At 42.3% G+C, this 14,654-nt stretch overlaps 1 protein-coding gene across 1 annotated transcript in view; it reads right to left on the bottom strand.

The window, feature by feature from the left end:
* Window positions 1–1,627: 1,627 nt before the first annotated feature.
* The window catches only part of TRHR (thyrotropin releasing hormone receptor), a 31,772-nt gene continuing 18,745 nt past the window's right edge, over window positions 1,628–14,654 (bottom strand). The window contains exon 2 of the mRNA XM_033933331.1: window positions 1,628–2,345. Within this exon, the coding sequence (XP_033789222.1) occupies window positions 1,944–2,345 (402 nt within the window). The 3' untranslated portion in view covers window positions 1,628–1,943. The remainder of the gene's footprint in view (window positions 2,346–14,654) is intronic.

Below are 14,654 nucleotides of genomic sequence, written 5' to 3' on the forward strand. Positions count from 1 at the left end.
GTCTTTCTTTCTCTCTCCCAGCCTCCCCTTTCTGTCTGTCTGTCTTTCTTTCTCTCTCCCCGCCTCCCCTTTCTGTCTGTCTGTCTTTCTTTCTCTCTCCCCGCCTCCCCTTTCTGTCTGTCTTTCTTTCTTTCTTTTTTTCTTTCTCCCCCTGGCCCTCCTCTTTCTTTCTGCCTTTCTTTCTCTCTCCCCTGCCCCACCAAGCCATCGTGCCAATTTCTCCACTTCTCCGATTCTTTCCCTACCCCCACCTCCAAGCCACCAACGCGATTTCTCCCTGCTGCTTCCCCGAGCCAGGCCTGGCATGTACAAGCGCTGAGCCCACAAGACTTCACTTCTGATGTCAATTTTAATGTCGGGGAGGAAGTTCCAGGCAGTGATTGGCTGGTCCAGAACTTCCTCTCCGACGTCAGAACTGACGTCAGAAGTGAAGTTTTGTAAGTCCGGTGCTTGTACGCGCCAGGCCTGGCTTGGGGAAGCAGTAGGGAGAAAAAGATTGCAAAGGCAATGCGATCAACTTGCGTTGCCTTTGCGAACTACTGCTCGATCGTGATCGACCATTTGGGCACCCCTGCATTATGCCCTTCTGCCTTGCAACTGTCCAGTCATGCCTTTCTGTTTTTTTGCCTTTTTTTCTCTTTCCTATACTAATTTGTAGTTCCTCCCTCTATTTCCCTCTCGTTGAAAGTATGTCTGTGATTCCCACCCAAATTGTTTGTCTCCCCCCCCCATTTTTTTATTGTTCATTGCTTTGTAATCTATGAAAAAGCAATTTTATCAAATCCCAAAAAGTAAACTTGAGACTTGATAACTGTAGCTGTCATAGTATGTACTGTTTTTTTCAGATCTTTGAGGAGTGGAAGGGAATCGGTGACCACTGGGGGACTGTATGTATGGGGTGGGAGAAGCATACTTTCATCCGTCCAGTGGTCATCTATCAGTTTGGGTACCTTTTTGGCACTTAGATGCTTTGAAAACAGGTCTAACTCTGAATGTCCAAATGACGCCCTGGATGTCTTGAAAAAAAGATTTGATTATCCCTGCAAGATGTCCAATTGCTAATACCACCTAAATCCCACCCAAAAACACACCTCTAACACCCCACCCCCCCCCTTAACATTTAGATGTTCTGGAGGATGAATGTCCTGCAAGATGTCTAAAAACTTAGTTTTGAAAATTGGTACCTGGACTTTTTGATAATTATAATGTCCAAGTGCTGTTTTATGCCATTTATTGGAGGTCTATATCGATACTGTCACATCAAGTATGCAATCGTAATAGCTTTAAACTTTAAACTTTTAGGATCTTCAGAGTTGAGAGCAGTAATCTTTCATTGTGCTTTAAGAATGCTGCTCAGATCGTCATCAATCCCTTATGCCATTTTTTTCTTTCTTTTTTACTCTTATTTTTCATCAATAGAAATAAAGATATATTTTTAAAACTTTAAATATCATTTAAGTTTTTAAGAACGCCAAAATAAGGCACTTATCATATTCTGTTAAAGTTTTGTCAGCTTGGGACCGGCCGACATGACATGTTTCGCCTCCTCGGCTGTATCAAGGCTGTCCCCTTAGTAAGTTTGTCTCCATTATCAAACCCAATAAATTCTTAAGGACACAATGATAGATTGCTGCGCTCAACTCTGAAGATCCTAAAAGTTTAAAGCTATTACGATTGCGTATACTTAATGTGATAGTATTGATACATATGTTTGCAATCGGAAACTAAAGCCACGTTTATTGGATGTCTGCATATTTTGAAATTGAGCCCCATAGTTAAATGTTCCTATAAGAAGACCTTTTCTGTTATTAGCTTGATCATAAATGCTATTCAGGCAAAGCAACTCTTGCTTTTACACACATCACCAATTTCTTCCACAAATACTTTGGCTCAGTTTCTCGTCGTTCATTCTTTCATTCAGTTCTGCTGAATGTTACCTTAGATTAAGATAAACAGGTATCGTCAAAAGATACCTTGTTGGTAGACAAATAAGTGTCTGTGACAGTGATATCTTCCAGTTCAGTGCTGAAATGGTCAGGACTTCCTCCATTTGACGATTCTTTGATGACACTATAATTAAGGGCCACGCTGTAATTAGTGGGCTTCTCTGATCGTTCCTGCGTGCATTTGCAGAGTTTCTTGAAAGCTGCTCTAAATTTCTGGGACATCAGATTGTAAATCACAGGGTTGATGGCGCTGTTTAGGTAAATGCAAATTCTACAAAATAACAGGAACCAATTTTCTTGGTAAGGGTTAGACAGGAATGAATTTACCACAACTAACGTTCTGTAGGGCATCCATAAAAATGCAAACAGAAGCACAACCACAGCCAGCATCTTGGTAACCTGCAGGGGAAAACAGAAAGACAATTAATTTATAAATGCTACTCTATGTATATTTGAAATATATTATGAAGAACATTTGGACATATTCATAGGGGCTTTAATTTTGAGAGCATATTTAAAAGTGAATGCACTAGTGGACTTTCCCCGATTTTCAAGTGAATGAAACATAAAAACATGATGGCAAATTAAGGTCAAATGGCCAATCCAGTCTGCCCATCCGCAGTACAGTATTCTCCCGTGAATTTGCGGTTCACATTTCATGGACTCACTCATTTGCAGTCTGCTCCGACCGATTCTTCCTGTAGTAAAGTCAGGCTACACCAATCAGGAGCTGCGTGTCAAAGCAGCTCCTGATTGGTGTAGCCTGACTTTACTACAGGAACAAGTGGTCGGAGCAGACCGTGAGTGATTTTCTTCATCCGCCGGCACTTTAGCTGCCCTCTCCTGCCTCCTCTGCCTTTTGACAGGTGAAAAACCATATTTGCGTTTTGTTTTTTTTAATTTGCGGGGGTTCCACCCCCTCCCCAAATTTCAGGGGAGTACTGTAATCATTATCTCTTCCTCTCTCTAAGAGATCCTGTGTAGAGAGCTGCATGGGGATGACGGGAATCCCACGGGTTCCCCCTTTGAGTCGTGGGGATCCCGTGGGGACACCCCCTAGGATCACGGGGATCCTGTGGGAATGCCTCCGAGGGTCGCGGGATTCCTGCCGGGTTGGATGGCACTCGAGCCGCGAGGCTAGTCTCCTTCTCCTTACCTTTCCTGCCGCAGCACACAGCCGAATGGAAGTCTTCCCGATGTCAGCGCTGACGTTGGGGGGAGGACTTAAGCAAAGCAGGTAGGGAGAAGGCAATGGCATACCAAAAGGGGGGGGCGGTCCACCCCGGTTGCAGCCATGGGGGGAGTGTGCACAGCCGGTCAGGCCCCCTTACCTTTGTGGCGCTTCCCCCGACCGACTGACAACAGGCCCGGCCAATAAACCTCCCTGTCCTGTAGCCGCGAATCTAAATTACCTTCTTACAGCAGATTCAATACTCCAGCTGCTGTAAGAAGGTAATTTAGATTTGCGGCTACAGGGCAGGGATGTTTGTCCGACCGGGCCTGTTCTGTTGTCGGTCGGGTGTGGAAGCGCCACAAAGGTAAGGGGCAGGGAGGGAGAAAGGGAGGAAAGGTGGAGTGAAGAAGAAAAGACGCTTAAGGGAAATGAGTAAAACTGAGTGGGGAGAAGGCCACTGAAAGCACTGGGGAAGACAAAGGGGTGGAGAAGGACGCTGAAAGGACATGGGGAAGATGGGAGGGGGGAGAAGGATGCTGAAGACAGAGGGGGAAGAAGGACGCTGAAAGCACATGGGGAAGACAAAGGGGTGGAGAAGGATGCTGAAAGCACATGGGAAGACGGGGGGAGGGGGGAGAAGGACGCTGAAAGGACATGGGGAAGATGGGAGGGGGAGAAGGATGCTGAAGACAGAGGGGGGGAGAAGGACACTGAATGCATATGGGGAAGACAAAGGGGTGGAGAAGGACGCGGAAAGCACATGGGGAAGACAAAGGGGTGGAGAAAGACGCTGAAAGGACATGGGAAGATGGGAAGGACACTGAAAGGACATGGGGAAGACAGAGGGGGGAGAAGGACGCTGAAGGACATGGGGAAGGCAGGGGGGAGAAGGACACTGAAAGCACATGTGGAAGGCAGAAGGGGAGAAGGATGCTGACAGGACATGGGGAAGATGGGGGGAGAAGGACGCTTAAAGGAAATGGGGAAGAGAGAGTGGGGAGAAGACGCTGGCAGGGAAGAAGACATAGATGCCAGACTATGGAGGGAGCGGAGGGAAGAAGATGGGTGCCAGACCAATTTGGGAGGGGGGAGAAAGGGAGAGGCACAGTAACAGAGCAAATGGAAGACGCAGAGAGAAGAGAGACAGTGGATGGAAGGAATTGAATGAGAACATGAGGAAAGCAGAAACCAGGCAACAAAGGTAGGAAAAGAATTCTATTTCTTTTTTTTTTTTTGCTTCAGGATAAAGTAGTATATTAGTTGTGTTGATAAAAATTTATAAACATTAGAGGCTCTGGTAGAAACCCATTTACAAAGTATGTATTCTTCCCAATTAATATTTCCAAATTAATAGTCTTTTTGCTTATTTTTAAATGGGTTTCTACCAGAGCCTTTAATTCAGTAGCATAATTAAATGAAATAACTATTTCTGTAGTTTATAGGGATGGGCGGGGATGGAGGGGATTCCTCGTGGGGACGGGCGGGCACGGAGGGAGTCCTCGAGGGGACGGGTGGGAATCCTCACGGGGACGGGTGGGGATGGGTGGGATTTCTGTCCCGTGCAACTCTCTAATCCCGTGTGCCTATCCCAGGCTTTCTTGAATTCAGACACAATCTCTGTCTCCACCACCTCTTCGGGAGACGTTTGAGTATTTTCACTTTGAAAGTAACTCCAGGAAAAGTAATTGCACACGTTTGCAATGATTAAATCGTACACTTTTCTTTCAAGTCAGAAAATAAGCACAATTTGTGAACATTCAAAGTATATGTTTAACCACAAACCTCTTCCAGAGCCCTTACATAAAGTAGCCAACATTGTCCCAAGGAGTAGATCCATTCCTTATCCCTCTTGCCTAGAGCTAAGCAGTGACTTTCCCGCTGATTCATTTTAAATGTGCTTTTGTATAGTTTAATAATGTAGTGTGTTCTCAAGCATTCATTATTTACTAGTTTCGTTCTTTTTTTTTTTTTTTTTTTAATTCTTTATTAGCAATTGCAAAGAGAACATACAACCAGGAGCGGAGCGAGCATAGAAAATTATAACAGTCAGAAGAAACAACAATTGAAAATTAGGACAGCAGATGGTTCATAGTACAAGAACCCTGTGGCTGGATGCCCAACACAATTGACATTTTTAAGTACAAAAAACCCCCCAAGCAAACACACACAAACTCCAAACACTCGGCCTCAAAACGCAACAATCATACAGCAAACACTCCTTAGACATACCCCAAGACAATCAAACACCCGAACACACACACACACACAGGTGCAGCCCCCCAAGAGAGAAGCAAAAAGAGAGCGACATCTCTACCGAAAAGATTTTGTTCTACTCATGATTTTCTAAGCTTATATCTCCTCTTAGCTATCTTTTTTCCAAACTGAACAGCTCTCAACCTGTTTAGCTTTTCTTCATAGAGGAGTCATTCCATCTCTCTTAACATTTTGGTTTGCAGGATCTGCTAAATCGATATGTTCTGGTGGCCTAATTCACTTTTGCACTAACACTTCTAAAAAAAAATGTCTCTCGTCACTAACGTTTCTAAACATACCCCCTCTTTTACTAATGTATAGCACTGGTTTTAGCACTGGCAACGGCGGTAACTGCTCAGACGCTCATAAAATTCTTATGAGCGTTGGAGCAGTTATCGCCATTACCGGCGCTAAAACCTGCGCTATGCGTTAGTAAAAAGAGGGGGATAGTCTTTTCTGTAATGATTTATTTTTTCTTCCATTTGCATCTTTGCTTTCTGATTTACCTTTCCAGCTTCTCACAGCTTTTCCATATAGAGTGGAACCTTGGTTTACGAGCATAATTCATTCCAGAAGCATGCTCGTAAACCAAATTACTCGTATATCAAAGCGAGTTTCCCCTTAAGAAGTAAGGGAAACTCGCTTGATATGTTCCCACCCCCCGAGGCTCTCTTGCCTGGGCCTTGAGCATCTGCGCATGCTCAAGGCCCAGGCAAGAGGCAGGAACTTCTTTCACCGGCACTGGCACGTCCTGTGGGCTGCGTGCCGGTGCCAGATGGGGTAAGGCTGGATCGCGCGGGGGGGAGGGAAGAGCGATGCCAGTTCGTGGGGTGGGGGGGTGCTCGCAAATTGAGTCAACGCTCGGTTTGCAAGACAAGATTTGCGAGAATGTTTTGCTCGACATGCGAAACACTCGCAAACCGCGTTACTCGCAAACCGAGGTTTGACTGAATTGTCTTCCTTTCTGCTATTTCTTGTAATGTGTGAATGCTAACCTTGTTTTCTTTACCTTTTTGGCTATTTCTTAAAAAAAAAAAAAAAAAAAAGCAACAGAAAAAATACTTTTACTTTTCGAACAAAAGAGTTTTAGTCCATAAAATTTCTATTTAAAGTTTTTCCCACTGCTTTTCAGCTTCACCTGCTAACTCCTTGAGATATTCTTCCATCCTGACAAACTTAGGCCTCCTTTTACAAAACTGTGCTAGCAGTTTCTAGCACAGGGAGTTCCTATGAGCGTTGGGAGCAGTGCGGGCCATTCAGCACGGCTCTCTGCACTAGAAACTGCTATCGCAGTTTTGTAAAAGAGGGGGTTAGTTTTCTGAAATCTAGAACCATCTTCGCTACTGCTCCCAAAGTGTTAACAAAATCCTGGAAAAATTTAGAGGTATCAAAGTTAGGAGCATACAGATTTCAAATATAATTAAAGAACTATCCAACTGAAGGCATACTGTTACCCATCGACCTTCTCTGTCTGATGCATTGTGATATTACCTCATGCTGAAGCACTTTCTTAATGAGAATATATTTGCCCACAGCTAGTGAAAAAAGGCAATAACTTCATAATTGCTATCCAATTTAGAGGATTGCTGATAAGACAAATGTGTCTCTTGAAGAAATGTTACTTCTGTATTTAGCTGCTTCAAATAATGGAACTGCTTCTTTTTTAATGGGCTATTTAATCCATTAACATAAGATGTAACCAATTTCATTGAACAGATAAAAGTTAAAAATTACAGTAACAAACACTTTGAAACATTGAGAATGAAAATCCCATTCAATAGGCTGACATACATACAGTAGCGTACCGCGGGGGGGCGGGAGGGGGGAGCGGGCGGTCCACCCCGGGTGCAAGCCCTGAGGGGGTGCTCCCAGCCTTGGTGTTCAGTCCCATCCCCCGAAGGACTGCTCGCTGCTGACATCAGACGAGGGGCGGGACCGCGGTGGAGGAAGCAGCGCAGGGATCGCTGGCATCGCGATCCTGCCGCGGGCTGCTTTGTAGGTGGTGCGGGGAGGCAAGGGGGGCAAGCGGTCCTTTGGGGTGGGTCGGGGCATCAGGCCTTTAGGGTGGGGCGGGCAGGCAGGCAGGCCTTCAAGGGGGAGGGGGTGACAGGGATATTATCAAATTGCACAACTTGTTTTTTTCTATACAATCACACTACAATGCCCCACGCACTAGACACTAATGCCTCCATAGAGCTGGCGTTAGTTTTTCCATGTAGCGCAGGGGTTAGCAAGCGCTAATCTTCAGCGCGAGCTAAAAACGCTACCGCAGCTTAGTAAAAAGAGCTCATAGTCTGGAATCCCAAACACACATATTTCATTCATATTCAATAATTCTTTAGAGCACATTTAAGAGATTTAGGCTTCCTTCTCTACCAAAATATGGAATGCCAGGAGCATCAGTTACCATTCAAACCATGAGGTTTCTCTTATTCCTCTGGACATGGTAGTCCGGACAAAGAACACCAGAAACCAGGCTTTTAAGCGGGAAACTGAAATGTGTTCACTGAACAAAGAGAGGAGGAACTCCTATAACTTTACATCTTCAGATATTTTATGTATATACCCAATTTCCCTTATGGTCTTTAAGAAGGGATCGAGAGGTGACCCGGGGAACTACAGAACGGTGAGTCTGAGCTCGGTTCTGAAGAAATTGGCGGAAGCGCTGATAAGACAGCATCGATGAGTATTTTGAAAGAAATAAACTTCTAATCACAAGCCAACATGGTTTTCTGCAAAGGGAGATCGTGCCTAATGAACTTACTGCACTTCTTCGAAGGAATTAACAAACGGATAGACAAAAGGGACCCCATAGACATCGTATATTTAGATTTCCAAAAAGCCTTTGACAAGGTATCCCATGAATGCCTACTTCGGAAACTGAAGAACCATGGGGTGGAAGGAGGTGTACACAGATGGATCAGAAATTGGTTGGCGGGGAGGAAGCAGAGGGTGGGAGTAAAAGGCCACTACTCGGACTGGAGGAGGTCACGAGTGGTGTTCCGAAGGGGTCGGTGCTCAGACCACTGCTATTCAATATATTTATAAATGATATAGAAACAGGGACAAGGTGTGAAATAATACAATTTGCAGACGATACCAAACTATTTAGGGCTGCATGGACTAAAGAGGACTGCGAGGAATTACAAAGGGACCTGAATAAGCTAGGAGAGTGGGCGACGAGATGTCAGATGAAGTTCAATGTAGAGAAATGTAAAGTATTGCATGTGGGAAGCAGAAATCCGAGGTACAGCTATACAATGGGAGGGAAGTTATTGACTGAGAGTACCCAAGAAAGGGACTTGGGGTAATACTGGACAAGACAATGAAGCCGACAGCACAGTTGTGCGGCGGCTGCTAAGAGAGCGAATAGAATGCTAGGTATAATCAAGAAGGGTATTACAACCAGAACAAAAGAAGTTATCCTGCTGTTGTATCGGGCGATGGTGCGTCCGCATCTGGAGTACTGCGTCCAATATTGGTCGCCATACCTTAAGAAGGATATAGCGATACTCAAGAGGGTTCAGAGGAGAGCGACGCTTTCAACTGCTCTTGAACTATTTCTTTTCTACACAACCAACCGCTTCTATGAAGCGATCCTATTCCTAATGTATTATCCTCTCCCTCCATTTTCTTTCAAACTTTTTTTTTTCCTCTCCTCTTTCTCTTCCTCTTCTAATTATGTAACTTTACCCCTCCCCTTCCCCTTTATCATCACTTTCAAGTTTGTCCTGTCCATGTTCTTAATGTACACTCTTATCAACTTCTTTTTTTATAAGTATAATCTTTTATCTCTATTTTTAACATTTTACTGTAAACCAGCTAGATACCAGTTGATGGTCGGTAAATTAAAAATTAATAAACTTGAAACTTGATAAAAGGTATGGAAAACTTTTCATACACGGAGAGACTGGAGAAACTGGGGCTCTTTTCCCTGGAGAAGAGGAGGATTAGAAGGGATATGAAAGAGACTTACAAGATCTTGAAGGGCATAGAGAAAGTGGAGAAGGACAGATTCTTCAAACTTTTGAAAACTACAAGAACGAGGGGGCATTCGGAAAAGCTGAAAGGGGACAAATTCAAAACCAATGCTAGGAAGTTTTTCTTCACCCAGCGGGTGGTGGACACCTGGAATGAGCTTCCAGAGGGTGTGATAGGACAGAGTATGGTATTGGAGTTCAAGAAGGGATTGGACAATTTTCTGAAGGAAAAGGGGATACAGGGGTATAGATAGAGGACTACTACATAGGTCCTGGAACTGTTGGGCCACCGCGCGAGCGGACTGCTGGGCACGATGGACCTCTAGTCTGACCCAGCAGAGGCACTTCTTATGTTCTTATGTACCTAGCAATTTACATAAATACTGAACTCCCATGTTCCTTCGCTATAATTCCTGGTCTTTGTTAACTATTGTTATATGAATTTTTATTATGTTTGCTTACATGCACACACTTTCTGTCCATGGAAAGATCTTTGCCACACCCTGTCTTAATAACAGACTATGTACTTTTCCTCCAGGAATTTGTCCAAACCTTTCTTAAAATCAGCAACGCTATTTGCTTTTACCATAACTTCTGGCCACTTCATTTTTAAGCTTAGATCTTTCCTTCCAAACAGAGACCTTGCTAGATGTCAAATACAGAAAGAACAAGGTAACTTCACAAGGACTTAGCTGTGCAGGAAATGTGAATCTCCTCTTACACACACCATATAGTGCAAAAATGTGCAAAGGTCTGTTTTTTTCTTTCGATCACTACATAGCCTAATGCCACACAAGCAGCGCTGTTACAAACATATTCTGTAGGTCAATGCTAAGGTTAACAAAGTTTCCTTCCTTGGACCACAAGGAGATACTGACAAACCACTGGAAGAGATCCCAAAACAACTACCCAGGCACAACACCCAAAGACCCACTCAGTGTGTGAACCAGTTGAGTGGAGTGGACTAACTGGGGGGTGGAAATGGGCCCGGAGTTTGCTCAGCAGAATTTCCCAGACCACCTCTTCCTCTCAACACATTGACACGCTGCCACTACCACCACCATTAGGAACACCTCACCGGGTAGGCCAGCAATGCTTATAAACTTTATAAAACACATTATTATATTTTCTTATAAAGCACAAATTTTAATTGAACTCTCTGACATCCTCAGCCTTGCCATTCACAAAATATAGAAGGAAGAAAAGTTCCCGTTTCCTGCTGTCTCATATCCCCGGCCTATACAATATTTTGCAGTAATTGTAATTTCTAATTGACGTATGCTTCAATGGGCATTGTAGACATTTTAATTCTATGCTACTGAAATAAATAGTTCTATTATCTTCTTCTGATATGCCTAACCAAATTATGGTTCAAGCGAGATATGGAAGATGTTAATTTATTTTCTTTGTAAGGCTAAAAAATAAATCAGACTATTTTATTTCTGAAAGTTAGATCTCGGTCCATTTCGACCCTAATTTATATAATAATAGTTAAAATATAGCACAACCAATGTAAAAATGCCTATAAGTCAATTTACTTGCACAATTTTGAATAGAAATTGTTTTACACTTGCATATATGCAAAAAAAGTTCAACAAACAAGTTCTTCTGCTCTTGATGGCCAAGATGGTAACAGTGAGGAGATGAAAATCTGAGAGCGTTCCTGAAACAGAGGAATGGATTGCAATCTGGGGGATTATAAAGTATGAAAAGTTGGAATTCATGAAATAGGGAACGGTATTTTTGGTATGATGTCCAAATCCGATTTGGGATGTTTTGCAAAAAAGTCCAAAAATCTAAAGCCAAACAATGCTTATTTTCAAACCAGAAAAATGCCCATTTTTTAAATTTGAAAATCACCCAATTTTAGATGTGTTTTGTGCTTAGTACGTCTTCCTTCAAGAGCCATTTTCAATCAAACATATCCAAGAGAAAAATGTGCAAAAACAAGCCGTTTGGATGTCTGGGGGCCAGCAGTCTTATTAGACTGACTACACGGACACCCCAGCAAGGCAGAGGGGCAGCTTAGGGAGCACTGCAGTGAACTTCACATAAAAGGTTCCAGGTACACATCACATTATAACTCCCTTATATATGGTGAATCTTCTAAGAATAGTAAAATAATGTTCTCTATGAGGGGGTGCTGAAAAGTTCTAAGTCCAACCAAGACAAGAATGAGATAGATATGGTTCAATCAATGATCTGAAACAATGTCGAAACATTTACACTTTTCTTTAAGAAAAGGAGACTGATAACATGAGGAGAATGGTAAAAAAGAAACTTAAAGGTGCAGCTGCAAAGGTCAAAAATATACATCAGGTATGGATGGTATTTAAAAATATAACAAATAAAGTGAATTAAATTATTTAATTATATAAAATGCATAATATGATACTAGAAATAATTATAGAGTGCTCAGTGTGATATCTTATTCAAAACCAGCAGGTTAATAGAATAAAGATGTATTAACATTACATCATTGCACTCGCCTACCTACCAGCCCTAAATATTTTGTTGGACATAAACTGTTCAAGCAGATATATAGTGGTGAATATATGTAAATGAATACTTAGCTGAATTCAGAAGATATTGATTGATTGATTGATGAAAAATATAGAAGTCACCACTATCAAATATGTTGTCTCTAGATGATCAAAAGTATCCTTGAAATCTGCTCCTCAGTGCTGGGAGTCGTGCAATGAAATATTCCATATTGTTATAGCTGGTTAGGAAATAGTAATTGATTCGACTTTCCTGTTGAATTCTTCTGACGGCGTGTTCTCTCCATTGGGAGATCCGAAGTTATTTCCTCCTGATGACGCAAATTAAGGTGAAACACGATCGGTGTTGAGGAAATATTGAAGATTTTTCAAGCTAAGGAGTTTTAGCCACACATTGAACTTTGATAAGCTTTTAGCGGTTGATTTGGGGACTCACTTATTTTATTGTTACTATTTCCTAACCAGCTATAACAATATGGAATATTTCATTGCATGACTCCCAGCACTGAGGAGCAGATTTCAAGGATACTTTTGATCATCTAGAGACAACATATTTGATAGTGGTGACTTCTATATTTTTCATCAATCAATCAATCAATCAATCAATATCTTCTGAATTCAGCTAAGTATTCATTTACATATATTCACCACTATATATTGGTTCATAGACAACGGCGCGAAAGACAAAAGCGCGCGCTGACAATTGAGCGCAGCGCGTGCCACCGTGCCGCTCTAAATTACAGTTTTTAGGGGCTTCGACGGGGGGTTTTGTTGGGGAACCCCCCCCACTTTACTTAATAGACATCGCGCCGGCGTTATTGGGGGGTTTGGGGGGTTGTAACCCTCCACATTTTACTGCAAACTGAACTTTTCCCCTAAAAACAGGGAAAAAGTGAAGTTTTCAGTAAAATGTGGGGGGTTACAACCCTCCACACCCCCCACAACGCGGCGCGATGTCTATTAAGTAAAGGTGGGGGTTCCCCCCACGCCCCCCCATCGGAACGCTAAAAACAGTAATTTAGAGTGGTGCGGCGGCGCGTGCTGCGCTCAATTGTCTGGGCACGCCTTTGTCCCGACGCGCTTTTGACCTGACACCCTATATATCTGCTTGAACAGTTTATGTCCAACAAAATATTTAGGGCTGGTAGGTAGGTGAGTGCAATGATGTAATGTTAATACATCTTTATTCTATTAACCTGCTGGTTTTGAATAAGATATCACACTGAGCACTCTATAATTATTTCTAGTATCATATTATGCATTTTATATAATTAAATAATTTAATTCACTTTATTTGTTATATTATCAAGTTGGTGAATAGATTTACATATTTTCTCCTATTTATTTAAATTTTGGTATTTAAAAATACCATTCTGGAAGCCAAGACTAGATATTTTCCGTGTTTTAAAAAAGGAGGAAGGAAGACCAAACATCAACCAGCGTGGTTAACGAGTGAAGTCAAGGAAGCAGTTAGAGCTATAAGAGAATCCTTTAGAAAGTAGAAGGATCTGACTGAAAATAATTGTAAACAGCCTAAGGGATGTCAAGTCAAATTGTTTGTTTCTAAGTTGTCACAGAGTTTGATTTACCATTCAGTTCTTTATCTGCTATCATTTACTATATTACTATGTAATAGATTTACTCAAACTAGATCAAGAGGCCTTCCCATCATTTGACCACGTTAAAGGAAATGGAACTTCTAAAATGTCAACTCACAAGAACAAAAGAATAGCCTTACTGGGTCAGATCAATGGTCCATCAGGCCCAGTAGCCCGTTCTCATGGTGGCCAATCACTAGTACCTGGCCAAAACCCAAGGAGTAGCAACATTCCATGCTACTGATACAGAGCAAGCAGTGGCTTGCCCCATGTCTTTCTCAATAACAGATTATGGATTTTTCCTCCAGGAACTTGTCCAAACCTTTCTTAAAACCAGCTACGGTATCTGCTTTTACCACAACCTCTGGCAATGCGTTCCACAGCTTAACTATTCTCTGAGTGAAAAAAATATTTCCTCTTATTGGCTTTAAAAAATATTTCCCTGTTACTTCATCGAGTGTCCCCTAGTCTTTGTAATTTTTGATGGAGTAAAAAATCTATCCACTTGTACCTGTTCTACACCACTCAAGATTTTGTAAACTTTAATCATATCTCCCCACAGCCATCTCTTTCCCTGAGAGAGAGAGCTATCGAAATCAGCGGAGACACACACACATAAACAATATTAATTTTGAACCTTAAAACATGAATGTTTTTATTTTTTAATGTAATGTAATGGTTTTTCCTCCTTTATTTTTGGCTTATGATCTATTACTCAAAATTTATTCTCAGCTCGGAACCATATTCACACTCTGGGCCACTAGCTAAGCAGATTTTATTTTAAGTGGATAAGTAAATTAGGGCCTTAATTATGCCAACTACATTTGCATTTACACATGTGCATTCACATAGCTTCTCTGTGCCTGGCAACAACTCTTCCCTTCAGGCCAATGGCTACTGCTACTACTAATCATTTCTATAGTGCTATTAGACATATGCAGCGCTGTATATCAAAAAACACAGAAGAGACAGTCCCTGCTTAAAAGAGCTTACGCTCTAGTCAAGAGAGACAAATTGGACAAGAAGGTGCATCAATACACTGTGCTCAGATGGGGGAATTGCAGAGGGAATGATAAGACAGATATTAGTGCTTAGAAGGTGGGTTGGAGTTTGGAATTGAGTACTGCCGGGGATGGAGCCTGACATATTGAATCAGGCAGTTTGTTCCAGGCATACGGTGCAGCAAGGTAGAAGGGACGGAG

The sequence above is a fragment of the Geotrypetes seraphini genome, chromosome 2 (genome assembly GCF_902459505.1).
Source record: "Geotrypetes seraphini chromosome 2, aGeoSer1.1, whole genome shotgun sequence".
Lineage (NCBI taxonomy): Eukaryota > Metazoa > Chordata > Amphibia > Gymnophiona > Dermophiidae > Geotrypetes > Geotrypetes seraphini.